Genomic DNA, 18,151 nt, shown 5'->3' with positions numbered 1-18,151 from the left:
TATATTTTATTGAAACATTTCCTAATGTTTTTGTTTTGATTATTCTATTTTTTAATAGAATATTTTCAGTGTTCAGGAGATTGTTTTCATCATGGTTTTTATTAGTATTTGATATAGAAACGTCTAGCGATGTCAATGACTCGCAGCTGTCAGTTGAGCTGTCAAATCACTTTGGAATTTTGGTCGATCTTGCGCGGCCGCAGTTTTATTATTTTCGGGGATGTAATCCCCCATGTTTCAAATCGTGTGATGCGGAATGCATCCACGATAATTTATTAATATAATTTAAAAATATTCACACATGAGGTAAGTTCCCGTCGGAGAATTTATTTATTTTTCGTGATTGATATTTTTCGTATTCCAGTACGTGGGATTTCATGTGATCGTTTCTTTCAGAAATTCCCTAAATCCTGTTCGGATGAGGGTGGGTTGCTGAAGACGGCGAGTGAATTTCAAATTAGCGAGCAGTTCTTCGTAAGTATTTGTTTCCCATTGCGGGTTTTTCATAACCTAATGCCACGTTCCACATGTGATTCTGACACTCGTATTTTTCGTTTCAGATGCGGGATTTCATATATTTCAATTTTCATATTTCAGATTTTACAATTTTATAATTTAAACATAATATTTTGATGATATTTCATATATTTTAATTTCTCTTCATTTCGTATGAAATATTTCTCCTTTCTAAACTGCTGATCTCTTCGCATTTCCTCCTTGTCATCAAACCTCTGTCTCTGCAAGAGTTTGAACGCTTACCTGTCGAAGAGATGCAAGAGCTTCATCTGGCACTGCGCGCTTGAGGCCGTGGAGGACGCTGCTTGGAGCCTAAAAGTGTGCGAGACCCGTTGGACCCCGGAAGAAGAGAGGAACGTTCAGGGTAACGGCTTATAACCGCATGGCTTCCAAGGTACCCACTTTTCCATCCTTCAAGTAGGAGTCTTTCCGACCTGACATCGTGCAGTTATCTTAACTATTAGAGTCTTTTAATATTTAGGCTGAGTTTTAAGAAATTTGTAGTGGCAATAATATTCACCAAACCGAACCTAATTAACGACCCTGAATCCCTTGAGATTGGCACTATTACAGTAGTTATTATAATATCGTAATTGTTAACTATATACGAGCATACGAGATAAAAATAAATTGTGTCAATTGAGAGGGAGCTGTTTTATTTACATTTTCTAATTTCACACAAGGAACGGTAACTTATATAAATTTCTGCAAGCCGGACAACCTCTTTTTTCACGTGCAGACAACTCACCATCTTCTCAGTCTGCACCGGTGGCGGTTCAATTCCAGTCACCAAGCCGCCAGGAAAAAATCTTTTCTTGCAGTGGCGCCCATCTTTTGGTGTTTATTATTGCCATCCTTTTTATGAAGTTTATGGGTGGAAAGCCAATAATAGAAGCAACATTGTGTGCTGACTATCCGCTCATACACTTCTATTTTGTTGTTAAATATATTTTTGTTAGGGAATCTCTCATGTGTGTGCTGTTGTTTGTCTTGTTATTTTTTGTTGTAATTTATTTTATTTGTGATGCCCACATAATTTTTTTTAAGTTGTCAACTTTTTACATAATATTATGTTAACCATTATAACAGAGCGTACTACTCTATATGAGGTTAGTTTACATGATGTTAGGTTACATATTTTTTGTGTTGCAACTCTTATTTTGTATATTATATTGGGACAAGTAAGTAACATTTTTTTTGTTAGGTTATATTTATCTTATACCTACACTGCTTTTGGGCTTTATAGCTTATAACTTTTAGTTACTTACTTTAATTATTTTGTTTTTACATACAAGACAAACACAGTTTAGTTTTAATTTTAGTGTTTATTTATTTGTACTCATATTAAGTGAGTACATAATGTATTTTAAAGTACCTACCCGGATGTTTTGTTACATAATGCTAACTAAAATCTTTATTATTGTTTATGTACTTAGGTAACAAATTACTTTTGTGTCACTATGAACATATAACTTTTATTTCATGTTACCTAGTACACATTATTTTGTATTACATAATGTTAGCATAATATTATAACCTTTTTTGAAATTAATTAATTTAATTTGGCTATAATTTTGATAACTTAAGGCAGATATTCCTATTAGTTTTTAGGCATTATACTGCAGTGTATTATAAGGTTTGGTACTTAATGTTATTACTGGCTAGTGAGTTGTTTGTGGGTACACTTACTAACTTGTTGATATTTATACGGAAATAACTTAATTGATTATTATTATGGTTTTGATAACAATTGAAAGTTATTAATTTTTAGTAAAGTGCCATTCTCTTAAATTTGTATTAATTAATGATTAATTTTCATTTAACTTTTGGAAAATATTTTTGCCACATAGTTTTTTTTTCAAAAATAATTTTATTAGGCTACCTTCTTCAAGGAAGTTTTTTTTAATTATAGTTATACCAAGGTTCTCAGTCGTAGGACTTAGGATTTTTTTTTTCTGGGTAGGTAGTTACTTTACTTTGGTAACTGACTTGAGTTTAGTTTTTTTATGGACACAATCGTATGGTGTAATGTTTTTCTGTTGGGAATTTAATAGATTCTTTTTTTTTGGACACAATCGTATTGTGTAATGTCTTTCTGTTGGGAATTTAATAGATTCTTTTATAGCAAAAATTTTTTTTGGACGCATTCGAGTTGTCGGGTAACTGCTACATACTTACTAGCCTCGGTGCTTATTCTGTAACTTATAGTTCAGAAATTTTTTCCAGAGATATTATCTCTGTGTTTTTGTTTTGTTTTGTTGAGTGCTATGTATCTCCTATATACATGCCTCGTTTGTTTTGTCTTTTCCAGGGATGACATCATGTGCTTTTATGCACTATTCCCTGTGTTTTGTGTTTTGTTGCGATGACGTCCAATTTATATTGTGGCCAGCGACGTTTTTGTTCTGTGGTTTTTAACCCAGACATTTTTTCTAGGGATGACATGTGTTGAAATATACACTTTCCCTAGGGCCCACTGGTTGGCTATTCCAGAAAATATGTTCGTAATGGCCGAAATAGCCTTACAACGTCACTGGGGATTCGAGTACCACTGGTTCACAGTTGGGACTCTATGAGGAATTTTGAATGCAGGTGGCAAGCAGTGTAATTTGAAACTGATGCTTACAGGTATGAAAGAGAGGTTTGAAAGATGATTGTATGTTAGTGTTGGGTTTTATTTATGCTCGGACAGCAGAGATTGTTTTAGGTTTGAAGAACATCAGTCCTGGTAGTTGGTTTTCATCTGGTTTGTAATGCTTAGTGAAAAGTCAGTTTGTTTTTGTTCCTGTTATGTCAGCATACCCTACAACTCGTTGTTTGTTTTCTCGATTTTTTTTTTTCAGTTGAAGTTTCTGCTGGAACGTTTTCTTTTTGAGGTCTTTCTGCGTTTAGACACATTTTTTTTTCTTTTTCAGTTTGTAGTTCGCTGAGGGCAGCTCAGATTCTTTCTCCGTGCGAATGTCTAGGGGGGAGGGTATTGTAGCGTTGCAGTTTTGGCTGTTTTTCACAAATTGTTTTTTTTACTCGATATTTGGATTTGGGATACCACTAGCGACATCTATTGGCGTGATTTGGAATTAATTTGCAATAGATGGCGCTTTTTGCTCAGTCAATTCAAATATATTTTATTGAAACATTTCCTAATGTTTTTGTTTTGATTATTCTATTTTTTAATAGAATATTTTCAGTGTTCAGGAGATTGTTTTCATCATGGTTTTTATTAGTATTTGCTTTTCTAAGCGGCGAAACGAAACGTCTTGCGATGTCAATGACTCGCAGCTGTCAGTTGAGCTGTCAAATCACTTTGGAATTTTGGTCGATCTTGCGCGGCCGCAGTTTTATTATTTTCGGGGATGTAATCCCCCATGTTTCAAATCGTGTGATGCGGAATGCATCCACGATAATTTATTAATATAATTTAAAAATATTCACACATGAGGTAAGTTCCCGTCGGAGAATTTATTTATTTTTCGTGATTGATATTTTTCGTATTCCAGTACGTGGGATTTCATGTGATCGTTTCTTTCAGAAATTCCCTAAATCCTGTTCGGATGAGGGTGGGTTGCTGAAGACGGCGAGTGAATTTCAAATTAGCGAGCAGTTCTTCGTAAGTATTTGTTTCCCATTGCGGGTTTTTCATAACCTAATGCCACGTTCCACATGTGATTCTGACACTCGTATTTTTCGTTTCAGATGCGGGATTTCATATATTTCAATTTTCATATTTCAGATTTTACAATTTTATAATTTAAACATAATATTTTGATGATATTTCATATATTTTAATTTCTCTTCATTTCGTATGAAATATTTCTCCTTTCTAAACTGCTGATCTCTTCGCATTTCCTCCTTGTCATCAAACCTCTGTCTCTGCAAGAGTTTGAACGCTTACCTGTCGAAGAGATGCAAGAGCTTCATCTGGCACTGCGCGCTTGAGGCCGTGGAGGACGCTGCTTGGAGCCTAAAAGTGTGCGAGACCCGTTGGACCCCGGAAGAAGAGAGGAACGTTCAGGGTAACGGCTTATAACCGCATGGCTTCCAAGGTACCCACTTTTCCATCCTTCAAGTAGGAGTCTTTCCGACCTGACATCGTGCAGTTATCTTAACTATTAGTCTTTTAATATTTAGGCTGAGTTTTAAGAAATTTGTAGTGGCAATAATATTCACCAAACCGAACCTAATTAACGACCCTGAATCCCTTGAGATTGGCACTATTACAGTAGTTATTATAATATCGTAATTGTTAACTATATACGAGCATACGAGATAAAAATAAATTGTGTCAATTGAGAGGGAGCTGTTTTATTTACATTTTCTAATTTCACACAAGGAACGGTAACTTATATAAATTTCTGCAAGCCGGACAACCTCTTTTTCACGTGCAGACAATTCACCATCTTCTCAGTCTGCACCGGTGGCGGTTCAATTCCAGTCACCAAGCCGCCAGGAAAAATCCTTTCTTGCAGCGTGCCGTGTTGCCGTCATTTGTAGTTCCTGCGTTCGGACGAACAACATCAACAAGCAACCCGAGTTTTGCTCTAATTTCAGATTGGATCCATTTTTTTCGTTCCTCGACGATTTTGCCTTGTGGTGAATTTTTTGTTACCCTCCATTTTTGAACAGCAGGGTCGTTTTTGTATCCTAGATGGAGCAGAAACTCAAATAACCGTATCCAGGCATGTAACGGACTTAAACCATGAATTAAAGATTCTGCACTGACTGGTCTTTTCGAGATTTGATCTAACTTATTGAACTCTGTACATGTAGCGTTGCAGCAGGCGCACCGCAACTGGGAAATAGTATTTTTAATTGCATGGTATACTTTCCCATCGATCAGAGTCAGATACAGTTTTGGATCCCCAATGACACTATATCCGGTGGATGTCTCAGCATAAATTGGTGTTAGTTCTTTGATCTCTTCCTCTACCCTTTTCTTTTCACTGGCGGTCAATTATTTGGACTCTGGCCGATATTGTATTTTGATTGGGCGACAAAACCTAAACGACTGAGGACTTGGATTTGACCACAGCACAAAGTTGTCTTTAGTTTTAATACGCAAAGGTATGTAGGTGGTGGCAAACAAACAATGCTCGTCGTCATTATCATCATCATCATGGAATTTTTGTTTGTATAGCGATTGACCTGTGCTGCCGTCAAATCCCCACGAGCCCTCAAATACGCAATCCAATGAGTCAATCTGCTTCTGTTTGCAAAACTCAGTTATGTTTTTGTCGACAGATGTTACTATTCGACGAAACGTGTGCATAAGCAGATTGACCACGGAAACGCTTGCTTCTCGTTCTGAGATTTCAAGTCCATCATCAGGATAGCAGTTTTGTTTTGCCGTATGCACTTTATAATAAGGAGGATATACAGGGTGTTTCTTGTAAGGTGTCAAGCCGAAGGCAGGTGATAGGTGAGGACTAGACCTATCGATTTCACCCCCATGTATGTTCTACGATTTTTCATAGTTTAGAAGTTATCGTTAATTTTGTGATTTTTTCAAATTTTATGACCTAGTAGGCTTTAATTTTTTTTATCTTTTTTTTGGGTTGACTTTTCTCAGATTTCTTTTTGTTGACAGATTCCCTATTAGTTGCAGATATTTGAAAAAAATAATCACCTTCCTATCTTTGATGCAAAATACAAAATCTTTGCTAGAAACATAAAAAATATGCTTTTAGCAGAACATTCTAAAATTTTCAATTGAAATGTATGAGAAAAAAAAAGAATTTCCATAGGTCCAAAATAATTTTAAAAACTGCGCAGTTTTCTGAACTTTCATAATAACACAAAAAAACATGTACTTAATAGGCTATTATTTTCTGTAATCGCTCTACTAAAGTAGTAAGTCGGAGATTCCGTTACATGTTTTTGACTTTCTTAGGACTAACTAATGTTTGCAATCCACTAAGTGTACGTTACGTAGAACACGTTTAGAGACAATAACTGAACAGAACATTTTTTATCCACAACGAGGAAGCTTTTGCCCTTCATCTGACCTGATGGAAAATTGGAAACTGCTGGATGATCAGCGAGCTTCACCCGGAATCCTAAACCACAGAGGAATTGGCTGTCCTAAATAGGTAGTCTTACCACTAGACCACAGTGGTGATTTTTACTTTACGATTAAATTTGATATACCTACCTATTAGAGTGTGAATGGAAAGAGAAAGAGTTTGTGTGTGAGTGTGTATGTGAGTGTGTGTGTGTGTGTGTGTGTGTGTGTGTGTGTGTGTGCGCGCGCGCGTGTGTGTGTGTGTGTGCGTGTGTGTGTGTGTGCGTGTGTGTGTGTGTGTGTGTGTGTGTGTGTGTGTGCGCGTGTGTGTGTGTCTGTGTGTGAGAGAGAGAGAGAGAGAGAGAGAGAGAGAGAGAGCAAAAAAGGGTGTAATGATTTAATTTAAAGTAAATGTCCGTCGCTGACCTGAATGCACATTCGACAACGACGCAAAACAATTATTCGTATATTTATAAAAGCTTCTTGCATTCTAATATGGTTTATCATCAAAATTTTCATATTCCCTTTTGTATACCACATGAAGAGCAAGAGCTTCCACGTTGTGGGTAAAAAAAACTTTTCAGTTATTGTCTCTAAATGTGTTCTACATAACGTAAACTTAGGGGATTGCAAATATTACTAAGTCCTAAGAAAGTCAAAAACATGTAACGGAATCTCCGACTTACCACTTTAGTAGAGCGATTACAGAAAATAATGGCCTATTAAGTAAATGTTTTTTTTGTGTTATTATGAAAGTTTAGAAAACTGCGCAGTTTTTAAAATTATTTTGGACCTATGGAAATTCTTTTTTTTTCTCATACATTTCAATTGAAAATTTTAGAATGTTCTGCTAAAAGCATATTTTTTATGTTTCTAGCAAAGATTTTGTATTTTGCATCAAAGATAGGAAGGTGATTATTTTTTTCAAATACCTATCTGCAACTAATAGGGAATCTGTCAACAAAAAGAAATCTGAGAAAAGTCAACCCAAAAAAAAGATAAAAAAAATTAAAGCCTACTAGGTCATAAAATTTGAAAAAATCACAAAATTAACGATAACTTCTAAACTATGAAAAATCGTAGAACATACATGGGGGTGAAATCGATAGGTCTAGTCCTCACCTATCACCTGCCTTCGGCTTGACACCTTACAAGAAACACCCTGTATATTATATCCTCGGGCTTTAGCGCCTTGTTGAAGACATTTATAGTCCTCTACAGAAAATTGTCTGTCTATAATTAAGCAAAGTGCTTCATCTGGACTATACGGATGACATTCGCTTTCTCTATTGGACTGAATCATATTTGCAATTGATGTCGCTTGAGTGGGATCTTTCATGCATTCTTTAATTATGAACTCCAAGTCACTAGCAGTGTTTTTATGTAGTCTATTTCCTTCTTCATTCTTTAAAACATTAGTAAACACTTTTGTAAGTTTTGTAACTGGATGGTCATCCAGTACATCAGCAAGCCGTTTTCTTTCACGACGCTGTTGCCGACTACTTAATTCATCATATGCTTTGGAAGTGGATGGAGCAGTAAGTAAAGGTTCAAAACTTGGTTCTGACTCGCAAGTTGTCGGTTCAGTACTGGGTTGTAATAATGGTGGTTCAAAACTTGGTTCTGACTCGCAAGTTGTCGGTTCAGTACTGGGTTGTAATAATGGTGGTTCAAAACTTGGTTCTGACTCGCAAGTTGTCGGTTCAGTACTGGGTTGTAATAATGGTGGTTCAAAACTTGGTTCTGACTCGCAAGTTGTCGGTTCAGTACTGGGTTGTAATAATGGTGGTTCAAAACTTGGTTCTGACTCGCAAGTTGTCGGTTCAGTACTGGGTTGTAATAATGGTCGAAAAATTATCAGAGGTGTTTCACTCGATGGTTCACTTGGTGGTTCACTCGATGGTTCCCTCGATGGTTCACTTGATGGTTCACGCGATGGTTCACTCGATGTTGGCCTACTCGATGGTTCAGCTTGCGATGAATCAAGATCAAATTTAGTCGAAAGCCAGTTAGTGTTTCTTTTAATGAATATAGGTCTAAAGCGTTTATTAATCTGATACAATGTTTCGCATTTACATAAAAAATTAGTAACTGTTTGTTGGTTGCTTTTCAAGTTATTCTTAATTATGTCTGGGATGCCTTTTGGGTAAATAGCGTTCAAAACAATATTGGTGCGCTCTTTGACAGTTAAATCTAACGGTCTTTGATTTGATTTCCTAGATCGAGCAGTATTTTCTAATATTTCTAACAATTGCAAACGTGTTAGAGCTTCTGGTTTGTTTTCATGTACATTTTCATCTCCTAGTATGTTGACAGATGCTCCCGGAGGATGAAGAGCACCAAAATTTGCCACTCGCTGACCAGCATGAGGGTTGGCGCCCTCATGCCCCCCTAACATTAAGTCCCCCAGTCGAGGCCCGGGAAGACATCCCCCCGCAGAATGGGTCAGTTCCTGCGGAGGCGAAGTAGCGCCATGGGTCTTTGACGGCTCCATGACACCTCACCCCCGCTCCTCCAGACATCACGTAATGATATTGGGTTTTAGCCTAAGCCTAACGAGGGCGGACCCCTTCCCAATATCACGTGATGTCTTTCATTGGATAACCAACATAGAAATGTTGAAAATCTCTCGAGAGGGACGTTAGCATCACAACAACAACGCAGACTTTCAGAATCCATACTAACACTTTATAACATTTATATGATTTTTAAGCTGACAATGTTAGTCTCCTACACCTCCCCACATTTCAATGGCTAGCTCCCCTCCCCTGAAACTTCTGGTACTAAGTCTGCTGCACCTCTTCAACATGCAAAACTTCCTAGTTGAGCAACCCTACACTTCAATTTAATTGCCCCCCCCCCCCCCCCCCCCAAATGAAATTTCTGGTACGAAGTATCTTGCACCTCCCTAACATGAAACATGCAAAACCTAGTTCAACAACCCCACACTTCAATCTCCTGCTTTAGACCCCCCGTGCGTGCCCCTTTCACCACCTCCCCAAACTGCAAAAATTTCTAGTCTGACCAAATTAACGATTAATTCAATTCAATTAAATTTATTTATTTAAGATAACAATGATCCACATGGTTAGTAAATGATTATGATTATTCTTAATCAAAATGTTTGATTAATATTATTAATTAATCATAATTAAAAAAAAAATATATTTAATAATTAATCAGATTAACTTTTTAAAACAATAAAAACACATTTCAGTATAACACATCTATACTTATAATAAATCTGTAGAGAGGTCAATTCTGTACATGAAATATATTTTCAAAATAACTATCAGGGGGTGATTAGTGATCGATACTGATGCCAAAAATGCAATCACTAAAATTTTTGTCTGTCTGTCTGTCTGTCTGTCTGTATGTTCCTTATAGAAACAAAAAGTACTCGACGGATTTTAACGAAACTTGGTACAATTATTCTTCATACTCCTGGGCAGGTTATAGGATACTTAAGAATTCCCACGGGAATGGGAATTAGCGGGAAAATCCTTTTGTATGAAAAATCTAAACCGCTTAAGTTAGACGCTTGAAATTTGGCATGCAGGTACCTTAGTAAGCTGAAAGCTTATTTACAACAGGATATTGCAAAATTCCCACAGGAACGGGAGTTAGCGGGAAAAAACATTTGTATGAAAAAATCTAAACCGCGTAAGATAGACGCTTGAAATTTGGCATGCAGGTACCTTAGTAAACTTAAAGCTTAGTTACAACAGGATATTGCAAAATTACAACGGGAACGGGAGTTAGCGGGAAAAAAAATTGTATGAAAAAATCTAAACCGCGTAAGGTAGATGAAAGGGGTAAAACGGGATCCACGCGTACGAAATCGCGGGCGACCGCTAGTTTCATACTATAATTAAATTATATTTTGCTATTATATTCAATTAAAATTAATTAACAGATTTTACTAGTCAATGATTTTCAAAATATTTTGAGAAATTAGTTAAACGTTATACGAAAAATTTGACAAAATTTGATAGGTGACACAGAAATCATCTTAGCTGAAAACATAATAATGTACAATTTTATTTCACAGAAAACAAAAAATACTCAAGTGACAACCCTAGCCTGAAAATTTTGATTTCCATATCTCTGAACTCCTACATTGTTTTTGCATGAGATTTTTATATTGAATAAGTAATATATAAATAAGACTTTTGGACTTTAAATTGGCTGCCAATTTTCTACTCTTTATAAGAAAAAAAATATTTTCATAATTAGGTATAAATGGCAACTAATTGCATTTAATTTTATTTTTCTAACATCATGGTCACTTTTATACACTAACAAACTGAAGTACTAAATATTGATGACTACAATCTTGGCTAAAAAATGGTTCTTAGGCATAATTTTGTGTTTCTATGGTAACTATGGATTTTTCTCGAGTTTCTTATTTACTCAAAAACTAAGCAACAGAAACCTATGGTTACTTCTACAATGTTGTATTTCTCAATAAGAGCTATCCAATGAGCTCATAAAACATGGATGTCCGCATCTAAGCCAAAATAAAACACTGTGCGGTGGCGTATGCGTCGCGCGCGCTCACGGATGCCGAGAAAAACTATTCACAAATACATAAGGAAGCACTCGCTATTATATTTAGTGTCAATAAGTTTCATCAATACTTATATGGGCGTCGGTTTACCCTTAGAACAGATCATAAACCTTTAGTTTCTATTTTTGGTCCGAATACAGGCATACCAACTATGATAGCTAGTCGCATGCAAAGGTGGGCAATTATTTTATCTGCATATACATTCGACATAGAATACGTACGCACGGATAATAATGGTGCGGACGGGTTCTCTCGCCTGCCTATACACACCTATACATGAGAAGGGGCTAAATAAACAATGCACACCAGAACAAACTTACTTACACTTTGCACAAGAAGCTTTGATGTTAGACTATCACAAAATAAAACGAGAAACTATACGTGACCCATTCCTATCAAAGATATTGAGTTTTATTAGAGACGGCTGGCCACCTCAGTGCGACATTACTAATTTACAGCCGTTCTTTAATAGAAGGAGTGAACTATATGAGGAACTAGGGTGTGTTATGTGGGGACATAGGCTAGTGGTTCCCGAGAAATGTAGGGAAAAAGTATTAACTATGATTCATGAACCCCATATGGGAATTGTAAAATCCAAAGCGTTGACTCGTAGTTATGTTTGGTGGCCCGGGGTGGACGAGGCGGTGGAGCGGCTGTGCCGGGCGTGCGCGGTGTGCGCGGCGCAGGCGGACGCGCCGCCGCGGCAGGCGCCGCGCCTGTGGCGCTGGCCACACAGGCCTTGGACCAGACTACATCTGGATTTTTTGGGTCCGATCGCGGGCATTACATACTTGGTTGTTGTGGACGCCATGTCTAAATGGATTGAGATTTTTAAGGCTAACAGTACTAACGCGACATCACTAATACACAAACTAAGCGAGCTTTTTGAAGTAAAACACGCCCAAGTTGGTTAAGCACTGATTTATTATTCCGATACCCGCACACATTCAAATATAAAACAATGTAAATATACCACATCCTTCCCCTTACAGGAAGAGAAAAAAAAACCAATCGGTTAAGGTTTAAGAAATAGTAAAACAAAAATAGGTATGATGTACATAGTTATAACTACATATAAGTAACATCAACTTAGCTTAGTAATAATATAATTAAATACTTAAGTCTATAACATAAACTTAATCTATACATACAATCAACCATATGTTTTTGGTTCAACACCGTAACTATTTATTTGACGTACCAAAAATAAGATTTGTAAGCATTCGTGCAGTTCTTTCCCTAGACCTTTCTATGGGTACTTTAGGAGGAGACGGCGACGTAGCCTCATCACTGCTAGTATTATACCATTCGCTGTCCGATACAGTGACTTGCGCACTGCTCGGCTCACCCGGTGACTCCTGCGAACTATTGGACGGCTGACGATTAATTTCTTCACCTAATACCTTCCTACGCCTGCGACGAATGCTTGGCAAAGCCATTGAATTATTATTTAAAGAGGGAGTAATGTTATTAGTGGTGCGAATAAAACTGCTCGGCGCTTCTTGCCTTGATGGTAGTCGCAGAATTAGCTGACAGCGCGTACGCCGGTATCTATTTCCGTTCTCATCCTCGACTATATAAGATCGCGGCTCAGCTGCAAAACTAACAACCGTTACTAATTTCCTTTGACCGTTACATACTAAAGTTACTTTATCACCCAGAAAAAGGTTTTCAAGTGGCCTTGCCGATCTATCATAATGATATTTAGTGTTTTGTTTTTGTGTCATCATAGATTTATAATTACGCTCGTTATTTACCGGCTCAGTCAACAATTCCGTTTTTATAGGTAATTTAGTTTTTAAACGCCTACCCATAAGCATTTGCGCCGGCGAATCTAACCCGTTTCTAGGTGTCGCCCTATAATTTAATAAACTGAAATTAAAATCGTGACCTGAATCTATGCACTTTTTTAACATATTTTTTACAGTTTGAACAGTTCTCTCGCTTTTGCCGTTCGACTGTGAATAATAAGGCGTCGATGTGACATGACGCACTTCCCATTCCTTCAAAAACTGTTTAAATTTGTTCGAACCGTACGCCGGTCCATTGTCTGTAACTCAGCCGGTATACCGTGTCGGGCGAACTGTGACGTCATAAAATTTATAACTTGCTTACTACTCATTCCCGTCAATTCTTGTACTTCAACAAAATTGGAAAAATAATCTACGAGAATAATGTACCTCTTTCTTTTGTACTCAAATATATCGGAGGCCAGCTTGTGCCAAGGCAGCGCCGGCACCGCGTGCGGCTCGAGCGGCTGGCGGCGGGGCCGCGGCGCGTGCAGCACGCACGCCGCGCAGCCCCGCACGGCGCGCTCCACGGCGCCCGCCAGCCCCGGCCAGAACATCACCTCGCGCGCGCGCCGCTTGCAGCGCTCGATGCCCAGGTGGCCCTCGTGCACCCGGCGGAGCATCTCCGAGCGCAACTGACGCGGAATAAATATGCAATTCCCTTTAAAGATTATACCGTCTACGTAGTGAAGTTCATCCTTGTATGACCAAAAAACACTAATTTTGTGATTTACATCGCGCCTATGTTTTGGCCACCCGTTAAGTATGTATTTAATGAGACGCTGACAATCGATATCTTGTTCGGTTTCTGGTAAAAATGTAATAACGATATCTGGCAACCCAGAAGCGTTGTATGCTCTATGGCCCCTCTCTATGGTCTCTTTTTCCTACCATTCAAGTGTGTGCACATGGTTGTAAATTATCTTCTCAATAAATAGAATATCACTGAAGTTAAGTGTCTTTTGTACCTGCCGCATCACTCTGTTCATGGTCCTTCAGAGCTGGATGCAGGAGTCTGTACTGAGAATCTGTACTTAAAGCAGTTTTTTTCGTGTTGTGTGCTGCCGGCCCGGGGTGACGTTAACGCATTGCATACCACATATTGCGTGCTTTCAAAATGCCCCTAACCGGCGAGGATACCAGCAGTGATTTTGCTCATCAAGACAAGCAAAAATTGATAAATGTGAGAAGATACATCAAAGGCCGCATATCACTTGTGGAAAATGAGCTGGGGGACATTTCTACCGTAAAATCCACCGCCATGTTGGATGTTGCCGCCGAACGAATTAGCAGTCTTTTTACGAGATTGGAGGACGTCAATCTCAATTTGGAATCGATGGATACTTCAGAGACCGCTGAGGGATCGAAAATCGAGTCAAGGTGTCAAAGAATACTAACTGACATTCGTGAACGTCGTGAGGCGCTGAAGCATCATTGTAACTCATCGGCGAGTGACTCCGGATCGACGCAAGAGCACCAGCATAAACCGAATCTTCCCAAGATATCGTTGCCCAAGTTCAGTGGAAGTTATGGAGACTGGCTGTCGTTCAAGGATTTATACGTCACTATGGTACACGGAAATGAAGATTTAAGTCCCGTGCAGAAGTTCTATTACTTGAAGTCGTGTTTGGTCGGCGAAGCTGCCTCTTTGGTTACGACTTTGGAATGTACGAACGAAAACTACGTGAAGGCATGGTCTGCGATTACATCAAGATATGACAATAAGGTTCTTATAGCTAATTATCATTTGCAACACATTTTGTCTTTACATAAAGTCAATGGTAAATCTTATACACTAAGACAATTAACAAATGATTTTATGCAGTATTATAACTCACTATTATCACTGAATATTTCAAACTTGCAAGATATTATTCTCATACATATTTTGTCAACAAAAATTGATTACAGTTCTTTGCGTGACTTTGAATTGCAAAGAGATTCCAGTGATTTCCCTAGTTTGCAACAATTTCTTAACTTTATACAGCAGCGCTGCCAAGCATTAGATATGCTATGCCGTGATGAAGCAGTGAGCACTACAAAGGTTGTGCCTCCGGCAAAAAGCACTAGTCATGTGACTGTTGGCAGCGGCAGTAATGCAAATGGTAAGTTATTTTCTTGTTTGTACTGCAACAAAAATCACTCAACTTACAAGTGTTTTAAATTCATTAAATTAAGTCCCAATGACAGACAGACATTTGTTAACAAAACTAATTTGTGTGTTGTTTGTTTATCAGATAAACATTGTACTAGCAATTGCACATCCAATATTGTCTGTAAAAAGTGTTTACAAAAGCATCATCACTTATTACATCTTGATTCGCAGACATGTAATGAGACTTCTGCCCGTAGCTCTACTTCAAATGATTCTCACATCAATTCCCCGAGTAATGTTGTAATGACATCTTCAATAGTTACACAAAAAAGTACCTCTGTATGTCAAGTGTCCCTTCTGCCCACTGCATTAGTGAATGTGTGTGACAGTGATGGTAAGCGATATGACTGCACTGTGCTTTTGGACATAGGTAGCCAAAAGAATTATATTAGTTCTGCGTTTGCTAATAAATTGTACTGTGTTAATTTTGAAGATGCTAGTCAAACTGTGGCGGGGGTGGGAGGTCATACTTGTAAAATAAAGCATAAAGTTGCACTATCAGTTTATTCTAACTGTTCTGATTTTAAATATTGTTCAGAATTTGGTGTGTTAGATTTTATTACTGATCCTTTACCAATGGTCAATGTGTCTAAAGGCACTGCCATCTCTCATGCATTTGCATTTAGCTGACCCTAATTTCAATATATCTAAGGACATTGATATGATTCTTGGTGTTTCATGTTTTGCAAAATGTCTTCGAGAAGGCAAGATCGATCTAGGTCCAAATATGCCCACATTAATAAATACTGAATTTGGTTGGGTATTTTGTGGTGAATTGTCTGTGGTAGGTCAACATGTTTCAGGTTTAAAAAGCCAATGTCATTTGTCTGTCCTACATAACGACATTAAAAAATTTTGGCAATTAGAAGAAATGCCTAATGATAATATGTTGTCATTTCAGGAGAAAAGGTGCGAACAGAGCTACCTTGATTCTGTGTCCAGGGATGAAGAAGGAAGGTATCATGTCGATTTGCCAATAAACAAAGAACTTCTACCAAAACTAGGTAATTCTTACAATGTTGCTTTTCGTTGTCTTATGTCATTGGAGAAAAAATTCCAAAATAATTCTGACTTTTTTAAGGCCTATAAAGCTTTTATTGAGGAATTTCTTAAACTTGGCCATGCTCACTTTGTTCATATAAATCCACACAAAAGTGATGAAATTGAATATTACATGCCTCATCATGCTGTCTTGAAGGAAAGTTCCTCTACTACCAAGCTTAGGATTGTATTCAATGGTTCTCAACCCACTTCTACGGGCTTGAGCTTAAATGATGTACTTCTTGTGGGTCCTGTTGTTCAACCTGACATGTTTACCATACTTCTGAGATTTCGTACCTATGTTTATGTTTTTGTGTCTGATATAACTAAAATGTACAGGCAAATTCGAGTGAAACCTCAGTATCAAGCACTTCAGCGCATCCTGTGGAGAGATGATCCATCGCATGATATACAGTGTCTTCAGCTGGATACTGTTACATATGGAACAGCATCAGCCAGTTACCTTGCTACACGGACATTGGTGAAATTGGTTGAGGATGAAGGTGATAATTTTCCATCTGCTTCTAAGGCATTACTTCAAAGTACCTTCGTTGATGACATTTTGCATGGCGAGAATGATCTTTCTTCTGCATTAAATACCATAAATGAGTTGCAAGAGTTGTTAGCTAAAGGAAGGTTTGAATTGCACAAATGGTACTCTAATAGCTCAATGTTAATGTCGCAATTTCCTCCTGAAAAACTTGAAAAATGTCATTTTTCCTTTGACAATAAAGAAGGTTCTTGTATTAAAACGCTAGGTTTGAAGTGGGAGCCAAACTCAGATAAATTTCAGGTCGAGGTACCTAAATATACTTCCACTAGTCATACCAAAAGAAATATTTTGTCTGATATTGCTAAGGTCTATGATCCCTTGGGTTTTATTGCTCCAGTTACAGTCTATGCTAAGTTGATAATGCAAGATATCTGGAAGGCAAACGTTGACTGGGATTCTGAGGTGCCTGACGCTATTTTATCTAAATGGAAATTTTTTTGTGCCAATCTTGAATGCTTGAATGTCATTTCAGTGCCTCGTCTCATGGTTAATACTGACGCAGAGAGGGTTGAGCTTCATGGCTTCGCAGATAGCTCCACGAAGGCGTATGGCTGCGTCGTGTACATCCGCTGCAGTTGTCCTGAAAAAACTACAGTCCACTTAGTATGTGCGAAGACAAGAGTTGCTCCTCTCAAACCTGTCACTCTGCCTAAGTTAGAACTTTGCGCTGCACTGTTGCTTGCTAAGCTTATGAGCACTGTTTCCAAGACTTTAAATATTAGTTCTGAGAACTCATTCTATTGGACTGACTCCATGATTACCCTGTGTTGGATACAGAGTGATCCCGCTAGACGAGATGTTTTTGTATCGAATAGAGTTGGCCAAATACAAAATTTGTCTCCTAAAGACAATTGGTTTCATGTAAAGTCTTCAGAGAACCCTGCTGACATGGCTTCACGTGGTTTGGAACCACAGGATCTTTCCAATTGCAAATTATGGTTTAATGGACCTAACTGGCTTTTTCAAAGTGACTCACCTTGGCTTCATTCACCTCAAGTGTTTTCTCAGGATGACTCAGTGGGTGTTGACACTTGTAATGACATGCCAAGTGTAGCACTACCTACCTTTGAGGAGACTAAAAACGATTTTCTTGAATTATTTGAGAGATATTCGTCTTGGAGTCGATTGGTTAGAGTCATGGCTTATGTACGTCGATTTATTAACAATATGAAAAATGCTAAATCTAAAATCACTGAATTTCTTACAAGTAAGGAGCTTAATCAAGCATCAAGTTGTATCATCAAATGCGTGCAGCATGCTCATTTTCAAAAAAATGCTAATGGTAATGTTTCCTCGGAACTTGGTTCAGGTTCTAAGTCTTTGAAGTTTTTAAACATATTTTCAGATGGCGAAGGAATGTTGCGCGTGGGTGGTCGTTTACGTTATGCTGATATCCCTGTTGATCAAAAATTTCCATTGCTACTGCCAGCACGTTGTCATGTCACTGACTTGTTGATTAGGTATAAGCATGAGAGGTTGTTGCATGCTGGAACGCAGACGACTTTGTCCAGTTTACGAAGATTTGTGT

General features: G+C 37.9%; 1 protein-coding gene across 1 annotated transcript; it reads left to right on the top strand.

Moving 5' to 3' along the window:
* Positions 1-13,989: 13,989 nt before the first annotated feature.
* On the top strand, positions 13,990-17,791 carry LOC135087346 (uncharacterized). The gene is made up of 3 exons (XM_063982135.1): positions 13,990-14,600; positions 14,862-14,979; positions 15,931-17,791. Exons 1-3 carry the CDS (start codon positions 13,992-13,994, stop codon positions 15,957-15,959), a joined length of 756 nt encoding a protein of 251 aa, XP_063838205.1. The 5' UTR covers positions 13,990-13,991; the 3' UTR covers positions 15,960-17,791.
* The last annotated feature ends 360 nt before the right edge of the window (positions 17,792-18,151 follow it).

This window comes from Ostrinia nubilalis, assembly GCF_963855985.1.
Source record: "Ostrinia nubilalis chromosome W unlocalized genomic scaffold, ilOstNubi1.1 SUPER_W_unloc_1, whole genome shotgun sequence".
In the NCBI taxonomy this organism is placed as follows: Eukaryota; Metazoa; Arthropoda; class Insecta; order Lepidoptera; family Crambidae; genus Ostrinia; species Ostrinia nubilalis.
Note: the sequence above shows the minus strand (reverse complement) of the source record. Positions and strands in the feature narration are given on the sequence as shown.